Source organism: Centruroides vittatus, unplaced genomic scaffold (assembly GCF_030686945.1).
Source record: "Centruroides vittatus isolate TY-2023 unplaced genomic scaffold, ASM3068694v2 contig_134, whole genome shotgun sequence".
NCBI classification, from domain to species: Eukaryota; Metazoa; Arthropoda; class Arachnida; order Scorpiones; family Buthidae; genus Centruroides; species Centruroides vittatus.
The window spans coordinates 1713104-1737295 of record NW_027120852.1 but is presented as its reverse complement, the minus strand read 5'-3'; the positions used below and the strand labels follow the sequence as shown (position 1 = coordinate 1737295).

Sequence of the window (24192 nt, the reverse complement as noted above, 5' to 3'; positions counted from 1 at the left end):
AAAAATAGAATGTGAATACAAAAATTTTAAAAATGAGAACAAGAATTCTAAAAAATAAATAAATAACAGCAAATATAGTTGAGATTAATAAAATAAATAACTAAAGAAATAAAAATAAAAAATAATAAAAAGTAAAAATAAACAAATAAATATCCCTTAATAAAATTAAATTTCAAAGAATGATGTATAACATACAAGATGCGTAAGTTCCAGTATATGATTGTGATGTTTACCTGCATCTTCAATGTTGGCAAACAGGAGATTACTTATTGCACAAAAACAAAGAGGTATTTTTATAGATGGATACATTGATTTGAAGTCGTAAGACCATCATATATTCATTATCTACCAGCAAAATAGTACTGAGGCATTCCATAACCTGCAGTGAGTTGTTAATGGAAAATGGATAGTAAGTAGCCTTCGTGTGGTAGAATTTGACCAGCTGCTTCTCGATCAAAACTGTTGGAGAATTACATTTCTCGATCACCAGACATAGTTGGTTCCCTGCTTGTGAGTCTTGACAAATGCAAAAATTCTTGGTGTTTTTGGTGTGTGGATCATGGAGCCATGCATATGTAAAAGTTGTACCAAGGGAGAGGAGGTGAATCTTTTAACCCTTTGCTGTAATGATTCTAAAAAGTTGATCGATGCTAGCTGGCATTCTGTGGTTGTAACATAGTCTCTTAAGTTTTCATTATACATTGATCATTTGAGTAACACTCTATCCCCTTTGACTTATCCACTTTCATCACAACCACGTTATTTTATTCCAACCACTGACATGCAATGGTGTGCTGTGACATTTGATGATAGGGAAGCTGTGTTTTTGTAAGAAGACGACTTCCAGGGGCAATCAGTTAATTGCTCATCAGTAATGGTCTAGGGTCCATTCATACGTGGGTGGTGTCTGTAGATACAAAGACGACAAATATCTGACAAAAACCATTTATTTTAACATAAAATAAACATACACTATGTACAAAATAGTTTGCTTTAGGACAATCAGCCATTTGGACGTCCTGGGCGTCGATGTGGTTCTTCAATGATCGATCGAAGGTGGCCCCGGGACAGTGGCGTTGACAAAGTCTTAAGGCACGGGGAGACTTTGTCCGTTGGCGTTGGGGACACGGTCTGAGTCCGAAGTGGCACGGGTTACAGGTTGGCACAATAGACGAGAAAATTGTTTTTTTTTTTTTTTTCCGCATTGACACACGGTATTTGGTTATTCGGAACGTTAACTGAGTGCCAGGTGTCCTCGATTGTCAGAGGTTATATCAATCTCCGTTCTTTCTTTCATCCATTCTGATTGGTCGTTCTCTCTCAATCACGCTTCCCGAGTGGTTGGTCCCTGGTTACTAAACGTAACGAGACTCTTACCTGGAGCGCAAGAAAAGTCAAAATTGAAGATGAATTCAATCTTCCACCGATCATAGGATGATTTCCTTCTGCGATTTATGGTTTCTGCCTGGCAGTTTGATATAACAATGGGTGTCTGACTACAAATGACTTTTCTCTGTGTTTTTTTAAACTAATAAATTTTTTTCTAAATTAACTGTTTTACGCATCTTTCATGATGTGATGTACTGGACAGGTCTGACCCATTTCCATAAAAGTTTTAAACAAATACCAGAAATGACAAAAATAAACAATTTATGTATTTTAGTTCTAAAATACAAATAATACACATACATACATACATACATAATACAAATTGATATGATACAAACAATGATAGAAAAACTTTTTTTTATATTTTTTGATAAACTAACTCTATTTGGCAATTTTTTCCACAAAGTCGTTAATTACTTTATCATAAAAGTCGCTGGTCGTCGACTCCATCAACGTATTTGAAAGCTCTTTTTCTATTGAAAGCAACGCTAGGATCACAATTTTTCCACCGACCGAGTGTTCCTGGCCAATGTATGAATTTGTTTCGTGGTTGAAAAACTGCGCTCAACAGACGCACTGGTAGATGGTACCGTAAAAATTAATGATATTAAATCGTATAATTTTTTTAGTACGTCTTTGTTCGGATCGACATTAATTATAATATGTTTTATGTCTAAGAGTTACTTGTCGATATAGTCCGGACACGAATATAAATATTGCGATTCACTACGTAATTTAGATAAATCAAAAAATTTCCCATAAAATTTACTTAATTTAAAGAATTAAAACACGCTTGGAAAAATTGTTAATAATTTAAATATTATGAAAAACATCTAAAAGTGATAAAAATTCTAAAGATTTTATGTCTGAAAATCTGTCAATATAATTACAGTATAATTAAAAGAAAATTATAATTAAATATAACTTTGCAAAAAACGTACATAAAAATAACATTGAATACTCTTTACTTTTTAAATCTTAAACAATTCACTCAGTCAGATAGCTCCCTACCCAGTGGCTAAGGGATAGAATCGTTGGAAGCATTACATTTGTGTAGCTTCTACCAGCTAAACTGGCTGAGGTTGGTGCTCTGTAAAGCGCATGCTGCCAATGCCCTCTGGCTGCTTTACACCATTCAGTTATTCCCACCGTGGAAGCTGTCTCGTAAGTGCTTCCATTTCGCCACTAACATTCGAACATACAATAGCAATCTTGTCATTTTTTTCACATATAGTATAGAATTTTTTAATAAGATACATAATGCAGTTATAATAAAATATTAATTTTAATTAATTCAAAGTATGTTAAAATACGAAAATTTATATTTTAGAAAATACAAGGGAAGGTCATTGGAAGGTGGAAGCGGCACTTCCACCGCTTCCAATGACGGCACGCCACTGCTGGCACGATCTGCATATAATGCTCTGAAATTGTTGAATATCAGAATTATTGTTTCTTTGTGTTGGAAAGTGGTTTCTGGCAGAGGGTTAGGAGCATAAAGAGGGCTGAATTTTAAGTCATCCAAAATGCATTGTGGGAGTCTGATATCGTCCCATGCCATCACACGAGAGTTTCCGTATATATTTTTGTTTCAAAGCTCTTGCGACACACTGTGATAAATTAACGACACTTTGATTCACCACTGCGAGGAGCATTGGGTCCTGCACATAAATGGTGTCCTCCATGTTATCAGCCTATATAACAGAACATAAGTCTGGCGTCTGATATTCTTAATCGCTGTTCTGAGTCGCAGCTGGTGTAGACATAGGAGTAGTGAGTTACATCCACTGGTAATCATATGTGATAAATTGACATTGGAAAAGCTCCATTGAAGTGGCACTGATTTAGAAAATCTAATTTAGCTCGTGCTTTATATATTTTAAGGACCAGTTTCCTATATCGTTTGGCCGGCGTAGCCATAGCTATACCCATATATTTCACAGTAACTGGATAGATAGATCACAAAAAATCACACCTTTAAAATCCAGCAATGAATTTAATAAAATAAGAACATTTTCGACCAGTTTCACTTATCTTCTTTAGTTACAATAGAACAGAAAAATAGCACATGAATTTTTTTTTAGTGTTCTTGTATTTTTAAATTTTTGTATTCTCATTTCACAATGACAATACTGGCCATAAACATTTGGAAACTTAAAAAGAGAATACTAAATTTATCCAAATAGAAAATATTTTTTAAATGGGCATAACAAAGTTTTCCCTAAATTATTTTTGACTTTGTCATTTTCTGTTTGCTGTATTTTTTTATATGCTAAGTCACTTGACTTCTGTGTTTATGAAGACAATGTTGTCAGACTAAATTTTCAAACTCTATAATTGTTCTAAGCCTTAAAGCCCAGGATAACTTGTTAGTCAAAATTGTTAGCATATTTAATTTATTTCTTTGTGAACTTCATTTAAGCAGTTTGCTTGCTTAGTTTTATAACAAGTTGCTGTTATTTTGAAACATTCTGTACAGTTAAATAATTCATAAAAATTTATATTTAAATTAAGTTGGTTTTTATGAAAATTGAATGGTCTGAACAAATCAATTTTTTGTTACAAAATAGAAGGACTTCGGTTTTAAATTCAAAATGTGTCGATTAAAACAAATAGCTAATTTTGCTGACGTCACGAACTGTTCTCAGAATTGTATTTTATTGATATTGCTAGTACTTTTATATGTATGATGATTATTATTATATTGATTTGAAGAATTGTTTTTACTTTTGTTTGATCAGTTATGCGGTTAGCATCGGAATCGTCGACAAATTATCACAGTACTTCAACAACGTTCACGGACCCGTCGATTCCGAACCTCTCGTAGCAGACTTTTTATTACAATGTATGACGTTTCTTTCTGCCTTGGCTAAGATATACACTAACAGGTTAGTTGATTAGAAAATAAGTTAAATTTGATTTTGTGCAAATACAATTATTATTGTTGTTGTTATATAATATTACAGAAAAAAAACTAACATTTTATTGAAATTTGTTATGTCTCACCAGAGTTCAATTTTTTTTTATAAAAGTTTTTTTCAACTGAGCTTGGTGTTTTGGTTTAAACAGTTGTAATTTATTCTAAGTTTTCTTTTATATTGTTAGAAAAAAAGTGGAAGAATGTAGAACTGTTTAAACTAATACTAACTCTGATGATGGATAAAAAGTCTGAAAGTACTTAGCTGAAAAGAGGTTTTATAAATAAAAATTGAACTCTGGTAAGCAGTAATGAATTTGAATTTAATACTCTACATTTTCTTTTATTATTTGTTTTAATCTGCAGATAAAAACTTTTTATTTCCTCTTGTATTTACAATGCCATATTATAGAATGCCTTTTGTTTTTTTTTTCTTTTTGAAAAAGACTATAGGGAATGCCTTAACATTAGCGTGTGATACAGCCACAATAAGATATTCTAACATTTTCATAATAGATCAAAACAGTTAATCCTGAAAAACATGGTTCTCATTTATTTATTTCATATTTCATTACATGTAAAGGAAAAGATGTCTTAAAATATAAACAAAAAAATAAATAAATAATAACAATAAAAATAAAAACTAGTAACAAATCTTAAAAGATATACAATGCTTTTTTACATTTCAATTTAAAATTGGGGAGATTAAGATGTAAAAATTCATCAAAATTATTTAGATTTTGCAATATACGGTAGAAGAAAGATTGTTGGGATAGATTTAGGTGATAAAAAGGAGTAAAAACGTAAGAAGTAACATAAGTGAAGTTTTTCGATGGAATTTGGAGTGAAAGCCAATCTTGATAAATAAGACCATTAAAATATTTGTAATATATTAACTGATCAAAATATGTAATTAAAAAAAAAAAAAAAAAAAGCTATATTTTCTTCATCCTACACTGCAGATGCCCATAGATATAACCACTGGGTTTAGAAAGCTCGAATTTTAAACTGAAACCTTCCTAGTTATTGGTGAGGTGCCGGTCAAACTGTCAGGTCTATAGGAAAGTTCACAGGGTTTCCCATAACACTATTTTACTTTTATGACTTAGTTTCATGCTTTTAAGGATAAAATTGCATAGAAACGAAAGGTTTCTTTCAAAATGTTATTTAACAAAAAAAAAACAAAATCTCAAATTTATGCCAATTAAAACTTTTTATAACAATTTTATTAATGTCGTCTTGAAAGCCAGCTGAACTGTATGACTTTTCCTTAGGTCTCGATGTAATAACACAATCATTAATCAAAAAAAAAAATTCATGTCCAAACAAAAACGTCCACGATATAAAAAATAGCGCCAAGTTAAAAATTTGACAATTTAGACGAACGTCAGATTTTTTTCTTAGGAATTTTTCTTTGGTTAAGATAAGATTGGTGTTTGGAAGTAAAATGTAAAAAACATTAGTATGGGTGAAAATCATGTTGACACCGCTTCTGAGTGGTGAGATTATTTTTACCAAAAAAAAATTTTTTAGAAAAAGATTTGACTGTCATATAATTCAGCGGTTGTCAACCAATGATCTGTGAGAAAATTTTGGCACTCCGTAGAGAAATTTGGACGTCAATCGACTCGAGGTTACACAAAGTATTTCGAAAGAAATGAAAAATGCTCTGTCGCTTTTTCTCATTTGTTGGGGTTTTTTTTATTGGAATCTAAAACCAAACATGAAATGACTGTTATCAATAAATAATAATGTAAATAAATCAATAAATAATCAACAATAAACAATGTTGAGGATGACAATGGCACTGGCAACCAGTGCCATTGTCGTCCTTCGTGGGAAATGAGCCAAAAATCCATAAACTTATCTATCTATATATATAAAAACGAATGTACTGTATGTGTGTCTCTGTGTGTGTGTTTTGTCTGTCCTTCATGCATTACCACACCATTTATCCGATTGCCATGAAACTTCGGGAAGTTGTTTAATACACTCCCGCGACGGTTTGTGGCATATGTGAAGATCACCATTTCCCCCCTTTCAAAAATATATTTATATATGGATTAAGCCTTTCATGTCCAACAGATGGCGCTAACTTCCGACGACTTAAGTTTGCTTTTCTGTGAGGCATTATGCTTTTCTGTGAGAATGGACTAAAGCAGATCATTTTCTATCTATATAAATAAAATATAACGTTTGTTTGTTCCTACCGATTCCTTTGAAATTTTGACACCACGTTGCATTCGAATACGCACGTGTTTTTATATAATATACATGTCGAAATTCCCCCACTGGGGGGAGAGGGACAGGATTAAGGCTTACTGTGAAGAACTCGGCTTCTATGTATACTATTTTAGATGCGGTTTTTTGCGTTTTTAATTGCGTTTTAGTAGGTTACGTCAACAGAATATACACTAAAAAGGGATTTTTTGATATTCCCCAGCGGGGAAAGGGACAGGATTAAGGCTTACTGTGAAGAACTCGGCTTCTATTTATACTATTTTAGATGCGGTTTTTTGCGTTTTTAATTGCGTTTTAGTAGGTTACGTCAACAGAATATACACTAAAAAGGGATTTTTTGATATTCCCCAGCGGGGAGAGGGACAGGATTAAGGCTTACTGTGAAGAACTCGGCTTCTATTTATACTATTTTAGATGCGGTTTTTTGCGTTTTTAATTGCGTTTTAGTAGGTTACGTCAACAGAATATACACTAAAAAGGGATTTTTTGATATTCCCCAGCGGGGAAAGGGACAGGATTAAGGCTTACTGTGAAGAACTCGGCTTCTATTTATACTATTTTAGATGCGGTTTTTTGCGTTTTTAATTGCGTTTTAGTAGGTTACGTCAACAGAATATACACTAAAAAGGGATTTTTTGATATTCCCCAGCGGGGAAAGGGACAGGATTAAGGCTTACTGTGAAGAACTCGGCTTCTATTTATACTATTTTAGATGCGGTTTTTTGCGTTTTTAATTGCGTTTTAGTAGGTTACGTCAACAGAATATACACTAAAAAGGGATTTTTTGATATTCCCCAGCGGGGAAAGGGACAGGATTAAGGCTTACTGTGAAGAACTCGGCTTCTATTTATACTATTTTAGATGCGGTTTTTTGCGTTTTTAATTGCGTTTTAGTAGGTTACGTCAACAGAATATACACTAAAAAGGGATTTTTTGATATTCCCAGCGGGGAAAGGGACAGGATTAAGGCTTACTGTGAAGAACTCGGCTTCTATTTATACTATTTTAGATGCGGTTTTTTGCGTTTTTAATTGCGTTTTAGTAGGTTACGTCAACAGAATATACACTAAAAAGGGATTTTTTGATATTCCCCAGCGGGGAAAGGGACAGGATTAAGGCTTACTGTGAAGAACTCGGCTTCTATTTATACTATTTTAGATGCGGTTTTTTGCGTTTTTAATTGCGTTTTAGTAGGTTACGTCAACAGAATATACACTAAAAAGGGATTTTTTGATATTCCCCAGCGGGGAAAGGGACAGGATTAAGGCTTACTGTGAAGAACTCGGCTTCTATTTATACTATTTTAGATGCGGTTTTTTGCGTTTTTAATTGCGTTTTAGTAGGTTACGTCAACAGAATATACACTAAAAAGGGATTTTTTGATATTCCCCAGCGGGGAAAGGGACAGGATTAAGGCTTACTGTGAAGAACTCGGCTTCTATGTATACTATTTTAGATGCGGTTTTTTGCGTTTTTAATTGCGTTTTAAGTAGGTTACGTCAACAGAATATACACTAAAAAGGGATTTTTTGATATTCCCCAGCGGGGAAAGGGACAGGATTAAGGCTTACTGTGAAGAACTCGGCTTCTATTTATACTATTTTAGATGCGGTTTTTTGCGTTTTTAATTGCGTTTTAATAGGTTACGTCAACAGAATATACACTAAAAAGGGATTTTTTGATATTCCCCAGCGGGGAAAGGGACAGGATTAAGGCTTACTGTGAAGAACTCGGCTTCTATTTATACTATTTTAGATGCGGTTTTTTGCGTTTTTAATTGCGTTTTAGTAGGTTACGTCAACAGAATATACACTAAAAAGGGATTTTTTGATATTCCCCAGCGGGGAAAGGGACAGGATTAAGGCTTACTGTGAAGAACTCGGCTTCTATTTATACTATTTTAGATGCGGTTTTTTGCGTTTTTAATTGCGTTTTAGTAGGTTACGTCAACAGAATATACACTAAAAAGGGATTTTTTGATATTCCCCAGCGGGGAAAGGGACAGGATTAAGGCTTACTGTGAAGAACTCGGCTTCTATTTATACTATTTTAGATGCGGTTTTTTGCGTTTTTAATTGCGTTTTAATAGGTTACGTCAACAGAATATACACTAAAAAGGGATTTTTTGATATTCCCCAGCGGGGAAAGGGACAGGATTAAGGCTTACTGTGAAGAACTCGGCTTCTATTTATACTATTTTAGATGCGGTTTTTTGCGTTTTTAATTGCGTTTTAGTAGGTTACGTCAACAGAATATACACTAAAAAGGGATTTTTTGAAATTCCCCCAACGGGGGAAGTGTTATACATTTATAATAGATACATTTTGAGCTACAACAACGCGTGGCCAGGTCAGCTAGTTTCAAATAAGCAGCAACACACTTTACAGTAATTTGGTATAATTAAACATGTGAATTTTATATTAATGAATTAAAGTAGAACTTTTAGTTTTGTTATTCTATAGACGTTTGTATCGTTTAAAAAATTCACGATTTATAATTGTCCTTGTGTCCATTTAGTGGTTTACGAGGTCAAAGGGGTTGGTAACCACTGGTCTAAATTTTTACTTGGTGCAATGCGTTCTAACATCTCAGATATTTTCGTTTGGATTATCTATTACAAATTTCAGATTATATTTTTTAGATGATTACTATATTGAGTCTTGTATTTGGCTTATATTAATAGCTTATATCACTTGCTTTATGCACTTGCTTCACCTTATTTGTATTGTGGCAAATATATAAATATAATTTGTAGTTAATTTTCCATTGCAAGACTTTTGTTCATTTGTGCTTCCATGGTTGCATTTAATTTTGGTTTCAGATATTGCTATAAATAGATTTTAGTTTTATTTATTTGGTCAAACAGAAAGTTTTTATATTTTTTGAAATAAAATATATTTTTTCAGTAAATGGTGTAATTTCCATTATTTGCAGTTACCTTCTCACTACATTCTCAGAAATTTCCTGCAAAATCTGATTTTGACTGAAAAAATTGATTTTATATCATATTTCATTTTTTCAAAATTTTTAAATGATTTTGTAATGATCCCAATAAATGAAAATCGAATGGTCATAAGTTGGCCAAATATGGTGAGTGATCTAAAATTTCCCAATTTGACTTTTGGTTGTTTGGACATAAAACTGACACGAGGGCATGCACTGTCTTGGTGAAAAACAATTCTCTTTTGGTTAATGACATTTTGGCATTTATTTACTTGATCTGATTGATGACAGTGGACATCAAATTTTTTTTCTTTGTATGTTTTAAAAGCTTATAATAAATTATTCCATTTTTCTTACCAGACATAAATCAATAGGTTTTTGGAATGCAAAATTATTTTTCAAGTTGGGACTATGTGTATATGTTAAAGACAAAGTGATTAATCGGGCATTATGAATAATGACCAAAAAGGGCGGGCAGTGTAATAAATATTGATTAATTTATCAAATTGGCCGGTCATTATGAATACTGCTATCACCTAGTCAGGCAAACTGATAATAATAAGTTGAGGAATGATCATCCAACATACGCTATTTAATCGGCACTCAGTTGCGTGTGCGTATCGTGTTTAGTAGCAAATTTAAAATTTGATTAAAAAAAACCTCCACTTATTTCATTTAGAAATATTTATTTTTTGTGAATTATTTCAAAGTATTTTAAAAAGAACATGTAATCTTTTAAAACTAAGTACTATTAACTATATTAATTAAATGGCAAAATTTTACCTATGTGCACCATCTTGGTGGTGGTTGCGACTGTTTGTGCTCTTGACAGTCCTTCCCGGAGGGGAGCTGCCGGTAGGCCGCCGATTGTTTAACACTACTAGATATTGATACATACTAGTTATTGATACGTGTGTTCAAGAACTACCGTGAATAAATAACTAGTGACGTTAAACAATCGGCGGCCTGCCGGCGGCTCCCCTCCGGGAGAAATCCGTCGATAGCGCAAACAGTCGCAACCGCCGTCAAATTCGGTACTAAATGCAATACGCACGTGCAACTCAGATGCGAGTGCTGATTGGCTAGTGTATGTCGGATGATCACTCCTCAACTTATTATTATCACTTTGCCCGACTAGGTGATAGCAGTATTCATAATGACCGGTCAATTTGATAAATTATTGAAATTTATTACAATGGCTGATTTTGTTGGTCATTATTCATAATGTCTGTATTAATCACTTTGTCCATAACATATACAAAAACTGGAACAATGAAGTTTGGAGTACAACCATGTCTTTTTTTTATTGTTTCAACATAGAAATTAGTTGTAATAGTGTTTGTTCCAGTAAATATTAAAAAATAATACCATTAATTTTTAATATTTACTGGATTTAAGTTGTATTCTATTTAAATTGAATAGTTCTAGACAGGCGAATCCTGACCAAAACTTTTGGACATGCTGAAAGTTATAATAAGAATAGGCCTATCTCTAGCACTAAACAATAGGCAGAAACGTTATTTGGTATAAATAAAAAAGTATGGACTATTATAAAGCCCATTATATCTACACATGAAATATATTATAATGAGAAAGTATTAGAAATTTATGATGATAACTCAATCTTTGTTGGCCCTTTACACTGAGGGATCAGTGCTTAAGCGCAGTGGCGGCCCTAGCCAGGTTTTCAGGTGGTGCGAGATCTCATTGTGGCACCCCCCGTAGAGACTAAACTGATAACGTGCATTTTTCACATTATTAATAACTCAGATTTCCGAAAGATTAGTATAGTAATACTATTAGTAATACAATGGATGAGAAACGATAATGACGGTAAATGGAGAGTTAAATAATTTCTTCTTTCTTCGGGATTGGACTGGCTTAAAAATAAGATTTATCCCAGCCTGAAAAACAATTTCCCTAGCTGTTATCACGGCAGACAAATAACGCCGGTACTCTTTTACAAATTCATAGCAGTTCTTCAGCAATTGTGTAGCGTTTGGTAAATCCGTAGTTTCAGACTGCATAGCCTTGCTTACAATGTTTACTTGAAACAATATATCATACCAAGCCACTATTGTTACTATAATCTCAAATTGCTCCATGATCTGAATCAGGGACAAGGCCTCTGTGCGGCAACTGGGTCATTCATTTCTTCGTGAAGATCCATAACGGCGTCACGAACTATTTTTTCATCGTCCAAATAGACGTTTATTCCTCCTTGTTCCTTTTTTAAGCATCTCATTATCTTCGTTTTTTTTCCTATTTATTCTCATCCCACATCATCTTTTAAATTGTTCGTTTAAATTTTCAAGAGCTATTTGTAGATAGTCTACACCTTCCAATGTCATCGGCAACTCTTATTGTGCCGTACAACTTTCCGTTCACTTTTATACCTTTTGTATTAGTAGCGTAGAATTCTTTCATTGCCTCTTCTATGTAGACAGCCAACAATAGTGGTGATAGTCCACAACCTTGTCTCACTCCTTTCATTATATTGGCTTCTTCTCTTCCTATAACCACAGTTTGATTCTTGTATAGCTGGTATAGTATTCACACATCCCCGTAGTCTACCTCCGGGTTCCTCGGTGATGCGAACATTATTTTCCAGTCCACGTTGTCAAAGGCCTTCTCCGTGTCTATAAACGCCACGAGTGCCTGCCGTTTTACCCGAATAAGCTGTTCGACGAGCATCCTTAGGCTTGGTGTAGCTTCTGGTGTAACTTTGTTTCGTCCGAAATCGAATTGGTCTTCCGATAGGTTTTCTTCTACTTTTCTTTCTATCCTTCGATAGATTATTCCGCACAGAATTCTCGATGTGTGCGAGATTAGACTTAGTGTCCTACGATCGTTATATTTCTGCGGCATATTTTCTATCAATACAGTAGAGACTCGTTAGTCGGAATCGCCGGTAATCGGAACGATTTTCAGTCGGACTGTGTCGTGCCGAATCGAACGTTTTTGATACTAAATTTACTTCTAAAGTATAATTTTCATGTTTTTATATTCTTCAATATATTCATTTTGTTTGTACAAAATGCAGAAATGATTTTTAACGATACGATAGCCTCGATTATTACACTCAAACCTGTTTTTGTGCGGTGTTTTTTTGTGCGATTTTTTATACGTGCAATGTGTTTTGTGCAATTATTTTTGTGCAGTATACCAATTTGATTGAAATTCATATACCGCACACAAAAAATCACACAAAACAAACCGCACAAATAAAAAATTGCACAAAAATCGACCGCACAAAAACAGGTTCGAGTGTATTATAAAAATTTTCGTTAGGCTTAAAATCGACGAAAATTCAACGCGAAGCGACACGCAACGGAGAAAAATTTGAACATCGGACAGGTTAATATATTTATTCGTACATAATCGGTAATCGGAACAAATTACTAATCTGAACAACCCCAGTCCCCAATTGATTCCGATTTTCGGTTCTCTACTGTATTTATTTATTTTTGATTTTATCCAAATGAAATGTATAAAAGGAAACTCGAAATAAACATACTACGCTATCAAATGTTAGCGATGATGTGTAAATATCATAACAGCCTTAATTGAATCCGACTTGAAATTTCTGCAGAGAAATGCAAAAATTTTTGGGTCAACACAATATTCCAACAATTGTTATCTCATATCTGGACATAACTTATTATTGCTTTGTGACTATTTACAGATACGATAACATATTTGAGATAAAAAAGACCGAAGACACGACTCAATTAGTGGCAACGTTCAGAGTGACGGAACTGGTCGGGACGGTTTCGTTACTCTACGGTATGCTCTTGCACAGCGAAGCTCCTTCCAGAGGCAGCGCTCGTCCTCCCGAACTTCCTCAACATACCGTAAAAATCACCATAGCTTCGTTATGCATGCTGAACCATTTAGCTCTTATGGATTTGCAAATGGTTCAGGTAAATTTATTTAAAATTTTTATATCGTATATTAATATTCAGAAACTTATTAAAAACATTTTCAGTGCGTTCTGGGAAACGAAGGATTATCTCTGCAACTCCGTCACATCGCCAGTTATCTATTATGGTATTGTTCCCATTGGACAATTCGGGAATTACTACACGAAGTAATATTGCTGGTTGGTTATTTCACCGTTCTTAATTTTGATAATCAGGTAATCGAAACATTTTTTGATATTTCGTACAATTTATTTGTTTGATGCGGCGACGAAAATAAATGTCACTCGAGCGTCTATAAACCGGATTATATTTGGGCATAATTAGGTCAAATTGCATTATTTACATAATTAGCTTAATTATAGCCAAATTGTAATTCGGCTTATAAATGTTTGATCAATAGAAAATCCAGTTTCTCAATCTTTTTACTCTGGCGGCACATTTTCCAAAGAAGGAAAAACTTCACCTAGTCATAGAAGAATTAAATAAACAGAAGCAAAAATAATAACAACAATTTCAATTAGCTAGTTTTTCCTTCGTCTAATAGTATCCAGAGGTTACGGGTGCAGAGAAAGTGTTAACTCTGTTAATTATTTTATCACGACGAATAAAATATATTTTCTGTAATTTTGAGATGCAAACAAAAGTGTGGGAAATGTAAAAAGTTACTCCGGGTAAAAACTTTGACAATTTAGACGACGGTGACATTTTTTTCTTCGCCGAAGATAAGCTCGGCGCCGGGATGCGGTGTCCACGCCACTTTTACTCGTACCAATGTTTTTTACGTTTCGGTTAACGACTGCGTTAATGACGCGCGCTTCCGATACGCCATTAATAAAACGGCGGTAAAAGTTCTAATTGGCATAAATTCGAGCTTTTGTATTCCGAGGGAAAATCGTTCAAATGTTATTCGGAAGAACAAAAGCCGGTGGTGTAAATAAACGCTAGGTACGCAATCGGTGTTTATCGGAACCGGAGGGGTTGGCCAGTGCCAAATATTATTTTTATATTCGGCATTCTCTATAATTTGTACAGAAACGAATAAGTTTATCATTCTATTTTTTTTTTTTTTTCAAAAAATTAAACTAAAATATAAGATGATCGCCGTTAATTTCCGCCAAAACAAAAACCGTAGGCGATATACGGGTTGCTCCGTGTAATTTATAGGGAAAAAAATACAGTTTTGTCCAAAAGTTATCTTACTTTCGCGAGTAAGTCGTCCGTCTTATTATTTACGATAAATGCCAAAGCTATTTGTTAGGCCAATACGGGAGAGGCGACTAAAGTGGAATTTTATTTCGGACGAGTGCCCGCCGGTGGCCGAGCGGTTCCGTTCCCCGAACATTGGGAATTCGGTGGTGGGTTGGCGCCCGAATCGGGAGCGGTTACCCTTAAAAAGACCTCCCGGCGGGAATCCCCTAGGCAGATCGCCCGACGTTTTCGTTGCCGTAACTTAACAAACAAACAAACAAACATTACAGATGGTGATTCAATCGGGACAGCGACCCACCGTCTTGCAGCAGCTGTGTTCTCTGCCCTTCCAGTACTTCAGCGATCCCGAACTGACCGACGTTCTCTTTCCTTCGCTGATCGCCTGCTGCCACAACAACCCCCACAACAAGGCCATTCTGGAGCAGGAAATGAGTCCGGAGTTGCTGTCCGATTACGTAGAGGTGGGTCCTTCCGAGTTTTCTTTAAATGTAAAACTAATTTAGACCGACGCGGGTGGTCGATTTAGTATTTCTTCGCTTTGATTTCGGCGAAGATTAAAAGCCGGGCGATTTCCTATCCCGACCGGATCCGGATTATTATAAGGACGGGAGGAAAAACCGTAACCGCGCTTTTCGAATTTAAACGTTTTTCTTACGGGAAAATTTTCAGTTTACGAAAATTCTTTTTTTAAACGAAATAATTAAAGATTAGGGAGACGGCAAAAAGGCGAAAGATTTAATATAACGGCCGATCGAAGTCTACCGCAATTGGGGTTTTTTTTTAATCCGCCCGGCGCACGGTGGGTCGTAGTAAAGAACTGGGAGGACGAGTCAAAAAATGCATAACCGAAAATGACTTACACGCTTATAAATTAAGGAACGACATTCCGGCCAGTCGATTGCTATAAATTATTTTTAAAATACGCACCGTGGCTCGGTCGACTAACGGACGAAAAGCATCGGCTTTATATCTTATCGGAAGCGTAACGTTAGTGTCGTTTTTGGACCGGCTTCGAACGGTTGTTTCGCTGGCCGTTTTGAGCGTTTTTATAAAGCATTAAGATGGATAGTAATTGCCGAGGTATGTATTTTAATACATATATTTTATTAATAATAGCCAATGGTAAAATTTTATAGAAAATAATCGCAAACCCGAGGGATTTTTACACTTTATTTTAAACAAATAGAACTTTAAAGCTTCCGCATTTTTTTTCTGTCTTTCTACATTTTAATTTCGTTTTGTCCGGATTTTCGAAGGTTTCCTAGTTACGTCTAACAGATATTTGTTGGCGGAAACGGGCGGATTTTGACGTATAACCATTTTTTTGTTTGACGGGGCGTCGACTCGTAGTTAGCGGGAGGGAACTAAGAGAAAAAGATAAAACGAACAAATCCGATCGAGTTACTCGAATCATTTCTTTTTCCACCGGTCTAAGTCAAAGACGGAAGAGACGTAATCGAAATATCAAACATTCGTCGACGAAAAATCACGTATGGCTCGATGGTGGGATAATTATCGAAAATGTCCATTTGCCGTAAACTAATGCCGCACCGCAAAAACGAATGACGGGACGTTTGGAAAATGGACCGAGAACAAAAATGAGAAACTCGAATGAGGTGAAATTAAGATCATCTGGAAAAAGACGCGGCTAACGTAGTAAAAAGTAATAGGCAATCTGCAAAAGCAGCCGCCAGATTGAAAAAGCGCGTAATCGACCGTGGGTATTCTTCCGAAGAAACTCTGACTTTAATTACCTAGACCGAGGTAACCGAGTCGCAATACGTAACGTGGCGACAAAGCGCTATAGAAGAAGGCGTTAATATTTATCCGTCCTAGCGCGGCATTAAGAAGGGAAAGAAAGCCGTTCGTCCTTTCTTAAGCCATCGGATGCTGCCGCCGCTACTATTACAGAAGATAAAACCGATATCAAACTTCGAACTAACGACAGAACATCCTTTTTATCACTAACGGATGTATTCGACTTTTTCGAGAAGATAAATGTCACTGGAAAAATATTACCAACGTTTACCGGCGGGGTTTGGATTGTAGTGAGGTCAAAGCCGATACAAACAAAGAGCTTCGGAAGAATAATAATAAAAATGTATTTCGCTAGCCTACGTACTTAAGTCCCGCTAGAATCGTCCGACGACCCACTGTGCGGCGCCTGGAAATTCCACTTTTAAAAATAGGCATTTTCGGAAATAATCGGCCGCTCTCTTTTCTTAATTATATTGCGTTTTTCTTGTAAACCAACTTTGCGGAGGAAGATCGGCTTTCGGGCCGTTCTCGGAAGACTTTTCGTTATTTGCTTTGTGCCGTCGTCGATAAATTTACGATTTTTCGTACGTTACCGTTTCCGTACGGGCCGCAATTTTTAATTTATTTAATTTAAAACCTTAAGTTAGTAGTGGCTCGCCCCCTACGTCGTACTTTTCCCGTTAGCCGGTTGCCTATCAAACTGTTGGCATATAGCAGGGGTGGCCAACAAGTCGATCGCGATCGACCGGTCGATCGCCAAGCCAATTTTGGTCGATCGCTAGCGATGTCTTGACTTAATGTATTATATTTGTAACCGAACGCAACTATACTGGTATGCATGCAGTTATGACTCGACTCATAAGCAGTGAGTGCACTTCGTACCGAAACAGTGTATAAACATAGTGTATATTTCACACTTCCCCCTCCCCACTTAGACTATGCCTATGATAACAAGTCGATCGCGACACATTTTTACGATAAAAAGTAGATCTTATGTGCACAAAAGTTGGCCACCCCTGGCATATAGTTACTGTAATCGGACTTCTCCCCCTAAGCATTGCGTATCCGGTTTAGGCTCGGGTCTACCAAACTCCGCGGTCCGGATTGAAGAGGGTCTACGATTTTTTTCAAACTGCAGCCCGAATACGAAGGAACCAAATAACGTAAAGCCAGAGATCGGGAGAAAGCAAAATTATATTGTAATTTTTCCTGGCCTCGGAGGGTAAACGGGACGGACGGCTGTTTTCGTAGCCCGGTGGTATGACATTTTTATATTTGTATTTCTAGGCCCACCTGCTGGACCTGCACGGAGCGCGTCTGTCGTCGTCGGAGAAGAAAGGTGAGGACTCTTACTTTACCCACCGCGCTTTCCCTTCCCGTTTCCGTTCGAAGGGCCCGGACCCGCGGCCTCCCTCCTTTCGTTCCCGCCCTTCCCGAAGGACGGGCGGTTAACCGACAAAAGAAATTTAAATTGTCCGGGTCCGGACCCGCGTCGGAGGAAGGTTTTTCCAGCCGCGGACACTAACGTATTTTCTTTGTTCCGTCAGAGGGCGGCCAGGCCGAAGAAACTCCCCGGTGGAAACTCTCCTCCCGATTTCCCAAGAGTCACTGGACCGCCGCTAAACGCTTCTTCTCCGCCCGGTGAGCGGCGGCGCCCTTTCGGCTCGGCTTTTACACGTTTGTATTTTAATAGGCAGCGGCCGCCGACTTCCGTTAAATACCTAAATACCGAGAGACTTTCTTCCCCACCCGCGGAAAGGATGGACGGAAGGACAAAACGGCGGGGCCAGCGAGCGCTATTTCTACTTCGGCCCGTTAATGTATTATTACCGTCGAACGGACTTATTTACCGCGAAAAAGCTCCCGACTTCGTGGTTGCTATTAATTAATACGGACGGAACGGATCAAACTAGCCAGTCCCGAGATGGAAGTAATTGTTGTAAAGCATTAATCGATATTTTATTTATAACTTTGGTAAAATAAAATAAAGTCGAATCTTCCTCGTTCCACCGTCACCTTAACGCTTCTGGCGCCCGTCGCCGTGGCTAAGTTTCGTTTTACTTTCGCGCCAAATTGGCCGCTTTGATCGTAACGAATTGGTCCCGAGTCTCGGCTCTTTTCCGCCAGGGACCACCGCGTTATTTATCGGCCATTATTTATCGATCAATTACTTACGGACAGGCCGGTATTTCGGCCACCGCTCGATAGAAAACGTGGACGTTTTCCCGGTTTTCCTCCGAACAGTTTTGGAAATGACGTTTCTCCGTTTTTCCACACCCGGAAGAAACGCTTCTCTGTCGCGCTACCGTGTTTCTTCTCTCGAAAAAATACAGAAAAATATTTCCTTTTGCATCTCCCAGTGTATTTTGGCGTTAACGGCCGCTTTCCCAAAGAAGTCGGAAAAATACGAGGTTGATCCGCTAGAAAGATGCGCTCTCCCTCCGACTTAACGGTGGGTGGTGTCGGGGTTATACGACATTCGGTGCATGGTTTTACCGCCTCGACCATAAACTCGAACGAAACAGTTTTATAACCGACGCAGTTTTAGTGCAAGAGGGGCCGCCGGGAAGTTATATAGATTACTCCCTATGGAATTTCGGAACATTGAGTATATATCTGAACTCGGGGGAAGCGGAGACTAAAAATTCACGGTAGTCGTCGAACACACAATAACTAGTGACTTTATACAATCGGCGGCCCCCCTCTGGGAGGAGTCCGTCGGGAGCACGAACAGTCGCGGCCGGAAGTGCCGCCATAACGGTGCACGTAGGTAAAATCTACCCCCGACAATACGTATAAAAAATCAGAAGACACACTATTTACTGCTACACCCTTATCCTTAGAGTACCTAGATATCGGAGTAGCGACACACGAGTCATCGCCGCCATGTTCTGTCGACTGTCAACACGTAGACTATGGGTTTACATTAAGAAATGACGATTTTTTTTAGTTTAATTAATAAAACATTTTATTCGTAAAAATGCTTTATTAAACTAAAAAAATCGTCATTTCTTAATGTAAACCCATAGTCTACGTGTTGACAGTCGACAGAACATGGCGGCGATGACTCGTGTGTCGCTACTCCGATATCTAGGTACTCTACTTATCCTGAACTACAAGCGGCGCCACCTAGTGGAAAACTCTAAAATAGCGTAGAAAACTGGACTGCGAAAGGCAAGAATTCGTTAATCCGATAACTGTTCCGACACCCGGCAGAAGATAACGTAAAAGCGTGTTGAGGTACACTTCCGATCGGCTTCTGGCCTCATTCTATTTTGCCAATGGACATCCGAAGACGGAAAGGATAGGGTGGAAGGACCAAACGTATTCGAAGCTTTCAATGTACCCGGCGACGTTATTGTGGAGAAAAGGTAGACCGCTGTCGTTTTATAAACCGACGTATTTCTATATTATAAAAAGTATCCCTTAAATACTTCGTACTTTTCGGTAATATTTTAATCTATTACGTTTACTTTCTATATGTACAGTACCTACCGCCTAGAAAATACCCTCCCGGCCAAACGTGGAAGATGTTTCTCCGGGCGTACGACAATAATCGGGAAGTTTAAACGTGCAACTCGTTTTTACTATAAAGTGTGGGCAAAGGCGTAGTAAAAGCGAAAATGACGGAGAGAGGAAGCCGATGCCTTATGCTACTTCCTACATGGCGGCCGCGGGCGGAAAGAATCGTTGTATGTACGCGCTTCCAGCTCGCGAGCGACTTCTGTCCAGAGTGGACGCGTGTTGTTACAAGATGGCGGCGAGAAGACTCCGTCGAATTATGGAAAATACGACGAGCATTAAAACGGTAAATTTGAAAGTTAAATGTTATCGCTAACTAGATACGCCACAAACACAAAGAATCTTCATAGAATAATAAGTTAGAAAAGTTTTATTTTTAAAACGTTACATTTATACAAAATCAGAAATTATTAAAGTACGAGGAATGATGAAAGAGTAAGGTTACAAAGCCTGCAGTGGAAAGTGTACGTTTTATTTCATACAGCCAACTGATGGTACATACATTAGGTTATTTTTCGACGATCTCCGTATCGGTTGAAAATTCCCCCCGGTTAAAATCCTGTCCTTGCGTGTTCGGCCAAGTTGTCGAGAAGTTCACTTCCTCGTCCGAAGCCGATCGTGGTCCTGCTAGGTTCTCCTTCAATTCCGGAAACAGGTGAGTCTCTGAGCCAGGTCCGGGCTGTAGGAAGGGTGGTCGATGATCCTCGTTGGTGACGTTTTCTCTACCGGCCGCAAACTTCCGACACCATTCCGCGACATGCTGACGAGACATTACAGTCTCCGTAAACCTCTACCAGCTGCCAGTGAATTTCGGCCGAGGTTACGTGTTTCGCCCACAGGAATCGAATAACTGACCGGACTTCGCGAGACCAGTTTTCCAAAGTAGTCATTTGTGTTCACCTACAACTAGCGCTGTAGATGGCGGGTGGCCGAAACTGCACGGTTGCCAACCGCACACTTCTCATTTCTCTATAACAAACGAAACTCCAGGAATATCGGCCTTGTAACCTTAGTTTTTGATCAACCCTCACATACAACATATATACACAGTTTATTCGTCATTCTGTTCTTATTTATCTACAAAATTAGCCATTTTCTTCTTTGGAAGCGCGAGCAGTGGAAGCGACGACCAAACTTGCTTCGTAGCTGCTTCCTGCACGCGCGCGTAGAAGCGTCATCTGGTGGTCACTACACGCTAAACGCGGTTACTTGGACGCGCACATTTGCTCGAATCTGTCCGCTCCGCTTGGAAGCGCGGTCGCCGAAAGCTGCCACGTAGGACGTAACCTAATACGTAAACAAACACTAAACGGTTTTTCTATTCGACCAATTGCACGATAATACTGTTTCCGTGCGACGAAAACCCACCTTTGCCCCTACTGCTATGGGTCTGGAATTCCCTGCCCTGGAATTTGGGTCGAATACGGCGACTTTTGGGGGGGGCCGTCGTTCGACGTTACGGCTCGGTGTGAAAACCAAGCCGGAAGAGACGGTTCGGCAGTTTTCCAGTCTAACAAATTTTTGTAAAGAAAATCCAAAAAATCGAGTTGTTTGGTGACGGATGCGGTGTACAAAACAAATTACACATTACATATTCGAAAGTTTAATTTGCATTGCTAATCTCAAAAATTACACTCCGAGTATCTGGTTATTTACCCGTAGATGGCAGTGGCGTACCATCCCTTCTAGCTGCGAAAGCGCTGCTTCCCTCGTATTTTCTAAAATATAAATACCTATTGCGCGATTATTTTCATATTTTAACGTATTTCGAATTAATTAAAATTAATATTTTATTATAAACGCATTACGTATCTTATTACAAATTTCTATACACTTGAGTTCCCTATACACCCATAAATTTCTTGTGAAAACCTTGAGTTAATTTTAAAAGTCACTCCTCTCTTTTCATAAACAATAGAATGGTGTCATCAAATGTCACCGTACGCCACGTAGACGGGGTCTTTGCAAGGGTGGAAAAACCCAACCGCTTCTTTAACTGGAAGACTGCAATAAAATTTTTAAGCGTGTGGGACAAGTACGCGTTCTGGTTAATTGCCAACTCGCAGTTCTTCACACGTTAAGACAAAAATGTGTTAAAAAGAGGTAAAAAATGGTCGATTCGTTACCGTTGGGGAATAAACTTATAACTCGTGGCATTGCCGTGACATTTTACATAAAGTGATTCGATGTAAATAGGTCCCGCGAGGGAACAATTACGATACGATTTTCAATCGTGTAATCGTTAGGTATTTATGTTTTAAACACCACGGATTTTACTTACCCGGATATTACGTATAGGAATTGAACCTCCGAAGTTTTGGCAAATCACGTTGCGAGACAAAAAAAGGCAAAACAAATCCGTGGATGCGTACGTGTCTATTTCGCTTAATACTCGTATGTCGGGACGGGGTGAAGATAAAGAAAGGAGATTCGGCACGGTAGCTTGTACATAAGGGTCGTGGATTCTATTAAATTTTTGTTGCCCTAGGTCGAGGGGACGGAAAGAGAAGGTGGTCGGTCACGTGTTTTATCTTGCCAGGGGTCGGACTTGATGATTTTACTGATAGCGTGTACGCTATTTTATAAAAACTCGTCTCTACACTCAAAATTAAGTCTTTCGCTACTTTACAATAATTATATATATATATATATATATATATAACTATTTATTTTTATAACAAAACCTCGATAACAGATGGCGCCACATACAACTTTATTTATTTTGATTAATAATAATTATTTTTAAAGTAAAAGTGGGGAGTTATGTAACTCGTTGCTAGGTTTTCATCATCTTCGCTTCGATGATACAATTTTTCACTCCGATTTTGAAAAAGTTTAAAAGAATTTTAGGTTCTGCATAAACTTCACAATAAAAGTTGTTAGATTTAATACAATCTGTATTAGGAATTTATATTACATAAATGTAAATAACAATTTTTATTTTTTCCACAGAAAGTTTCGGTAAAGCATTAAATATTAAAAAGTGTAAAAACGATTAGATCACCACGCCAACATATCCATTAAAACAATAAATTACTACTATGTCGGCGTATAAATAAGTACAGTGGTGCCTCATATAACGTACTGTACTTAATCCGTTCCAGGTGCACGTCCGTTATACGAAACGCATTTTCCCATAGAAATACATGTTAAAACATCTAATTCGTTCCGCAGCATAAAATAACTGTGCTGTATCATAAAAAAAATGAACATGGGGTGCGTTCTTTTATTCCTCCGCGTAACTCTGCGCGAGTGACATCCGTTTAAAAATTCTTGCGGAATGCGTTCCTAAATTCCGGTGGGAGTGCGCGCCGTCGAACGGCAAAAACGGCCGCTCGTAGCAGTAGTTTACGGTGGAAAGCGACACGGCGTCTTCCGTGGCTCAGATAGTTTCGTTTTCGGGTCCATTATGTGGTTTTATGAATGAAAATTTAAAAATTGTGAAAGCGCGAGTTAGTGCACGCGGTGATGTAAGTGTCTTTACGAATTTTTTTCGAATGGTAGCCGGCATTCTAATTTTTTCGTGGCTATTTTGAATGCTCTTTCAACAAATAATCCATTTTATGGTTAAATTTTACAATTGGGACCCTTCTTTTGCCTTTAAAAGCTCATATCTTGGAATTATAGATTCCTCCATCACGATACTATCGATAGTGCGAGCGCTGCCATCTTTCTTTCACCGTCGTTCATAAATGCCTACAAACAGCAGCGCACTCCCGTAGTAGCGGAGACGCAGAGCTCCGCTACTACGTCTCCGGTTACGTTTGTTTAGTATGTTAGGAAAACACTAACGCACCCATGGAGCAGTCGCCAATTATGCCGGAAAGTCCGTTGTTCGCAGCGTCCGTTATACGAGGCACCACTGTACTTTCGACATTTTTATCGATGTCTTTCGGGCGAACAACATCACTTTGGAACATTAAAATGTCGAAAGTGTTCGTGGTGATAATAAAAACTGCTTAATTAACGCCGATAGACATTTTTAAGAACTAATAAAAAATAAACAGTAGACAAAAATCGTGCCACGACTTTTTCTTACTACACCTAGGCCAAACTCGAAATTTTTGTTAATCTTTTGGTTTTATTTTACGTGTAAATAATATATACGTCGATGCGAGTTGTATGCGTTATCGTACCTCCCTCGCCGTCATTAAAAGTACCGGGTATTTTTCCTAAGTTTGTAGCTTTCGACAAATTTAGGAAAAATGGACCTAGTACCTTAAAAACAAAAAATTGAAATGTAAAGAACATAACGCGTGCATTCGTTACCGTAAAACACATTCTATCGGG

The 24192-nt window shown here is 37.5% G+C and overlaps 1 protein-coding gene across 2 annotated transcripts in view; it reads left to right on the top strand.

Moving 5' to 3' along the window:
• Positions 1-18379, top strand: part of ssp3 (short spindle 3) — a 158785-nt gene extending 140406 nt beyond the window's left edge. Inside the window, exons 22-28 of one of the 2 annotated variants that reach the window (XR_010883102.1) lie at positions 4131-4277; positions 13176-13413; positions 13479-13628; positions 14892-15083; positions 17668-17719; positions 17928-18092; positions 18171-18379. Coding sequence is in view for 1 of the 2 variants with exons in the window: in XM_067289124.1 (XP_067145225.1) it covers positions 4131-4277; positions 13176-13413; positions 13479-13628; positions 14892-15083; positions 17668-17719; positions 17928-18025 (877 nt within the window). In the remaining variant the exon portion in view is untranslated. Of the gene's footprint in view, positions 1-4130; positions 4278-13175; positions 13414-13478; positions 13629-14891; positions 15084-17667; positions 17720-17927 lie in introns of both variants that reach the window. The other variant, XM_067289124.1, reaches the window with a different exon arrangement.
• The last annotated feature ends 5813 nt before the right edge of the window (positions 18380-24192 follow it).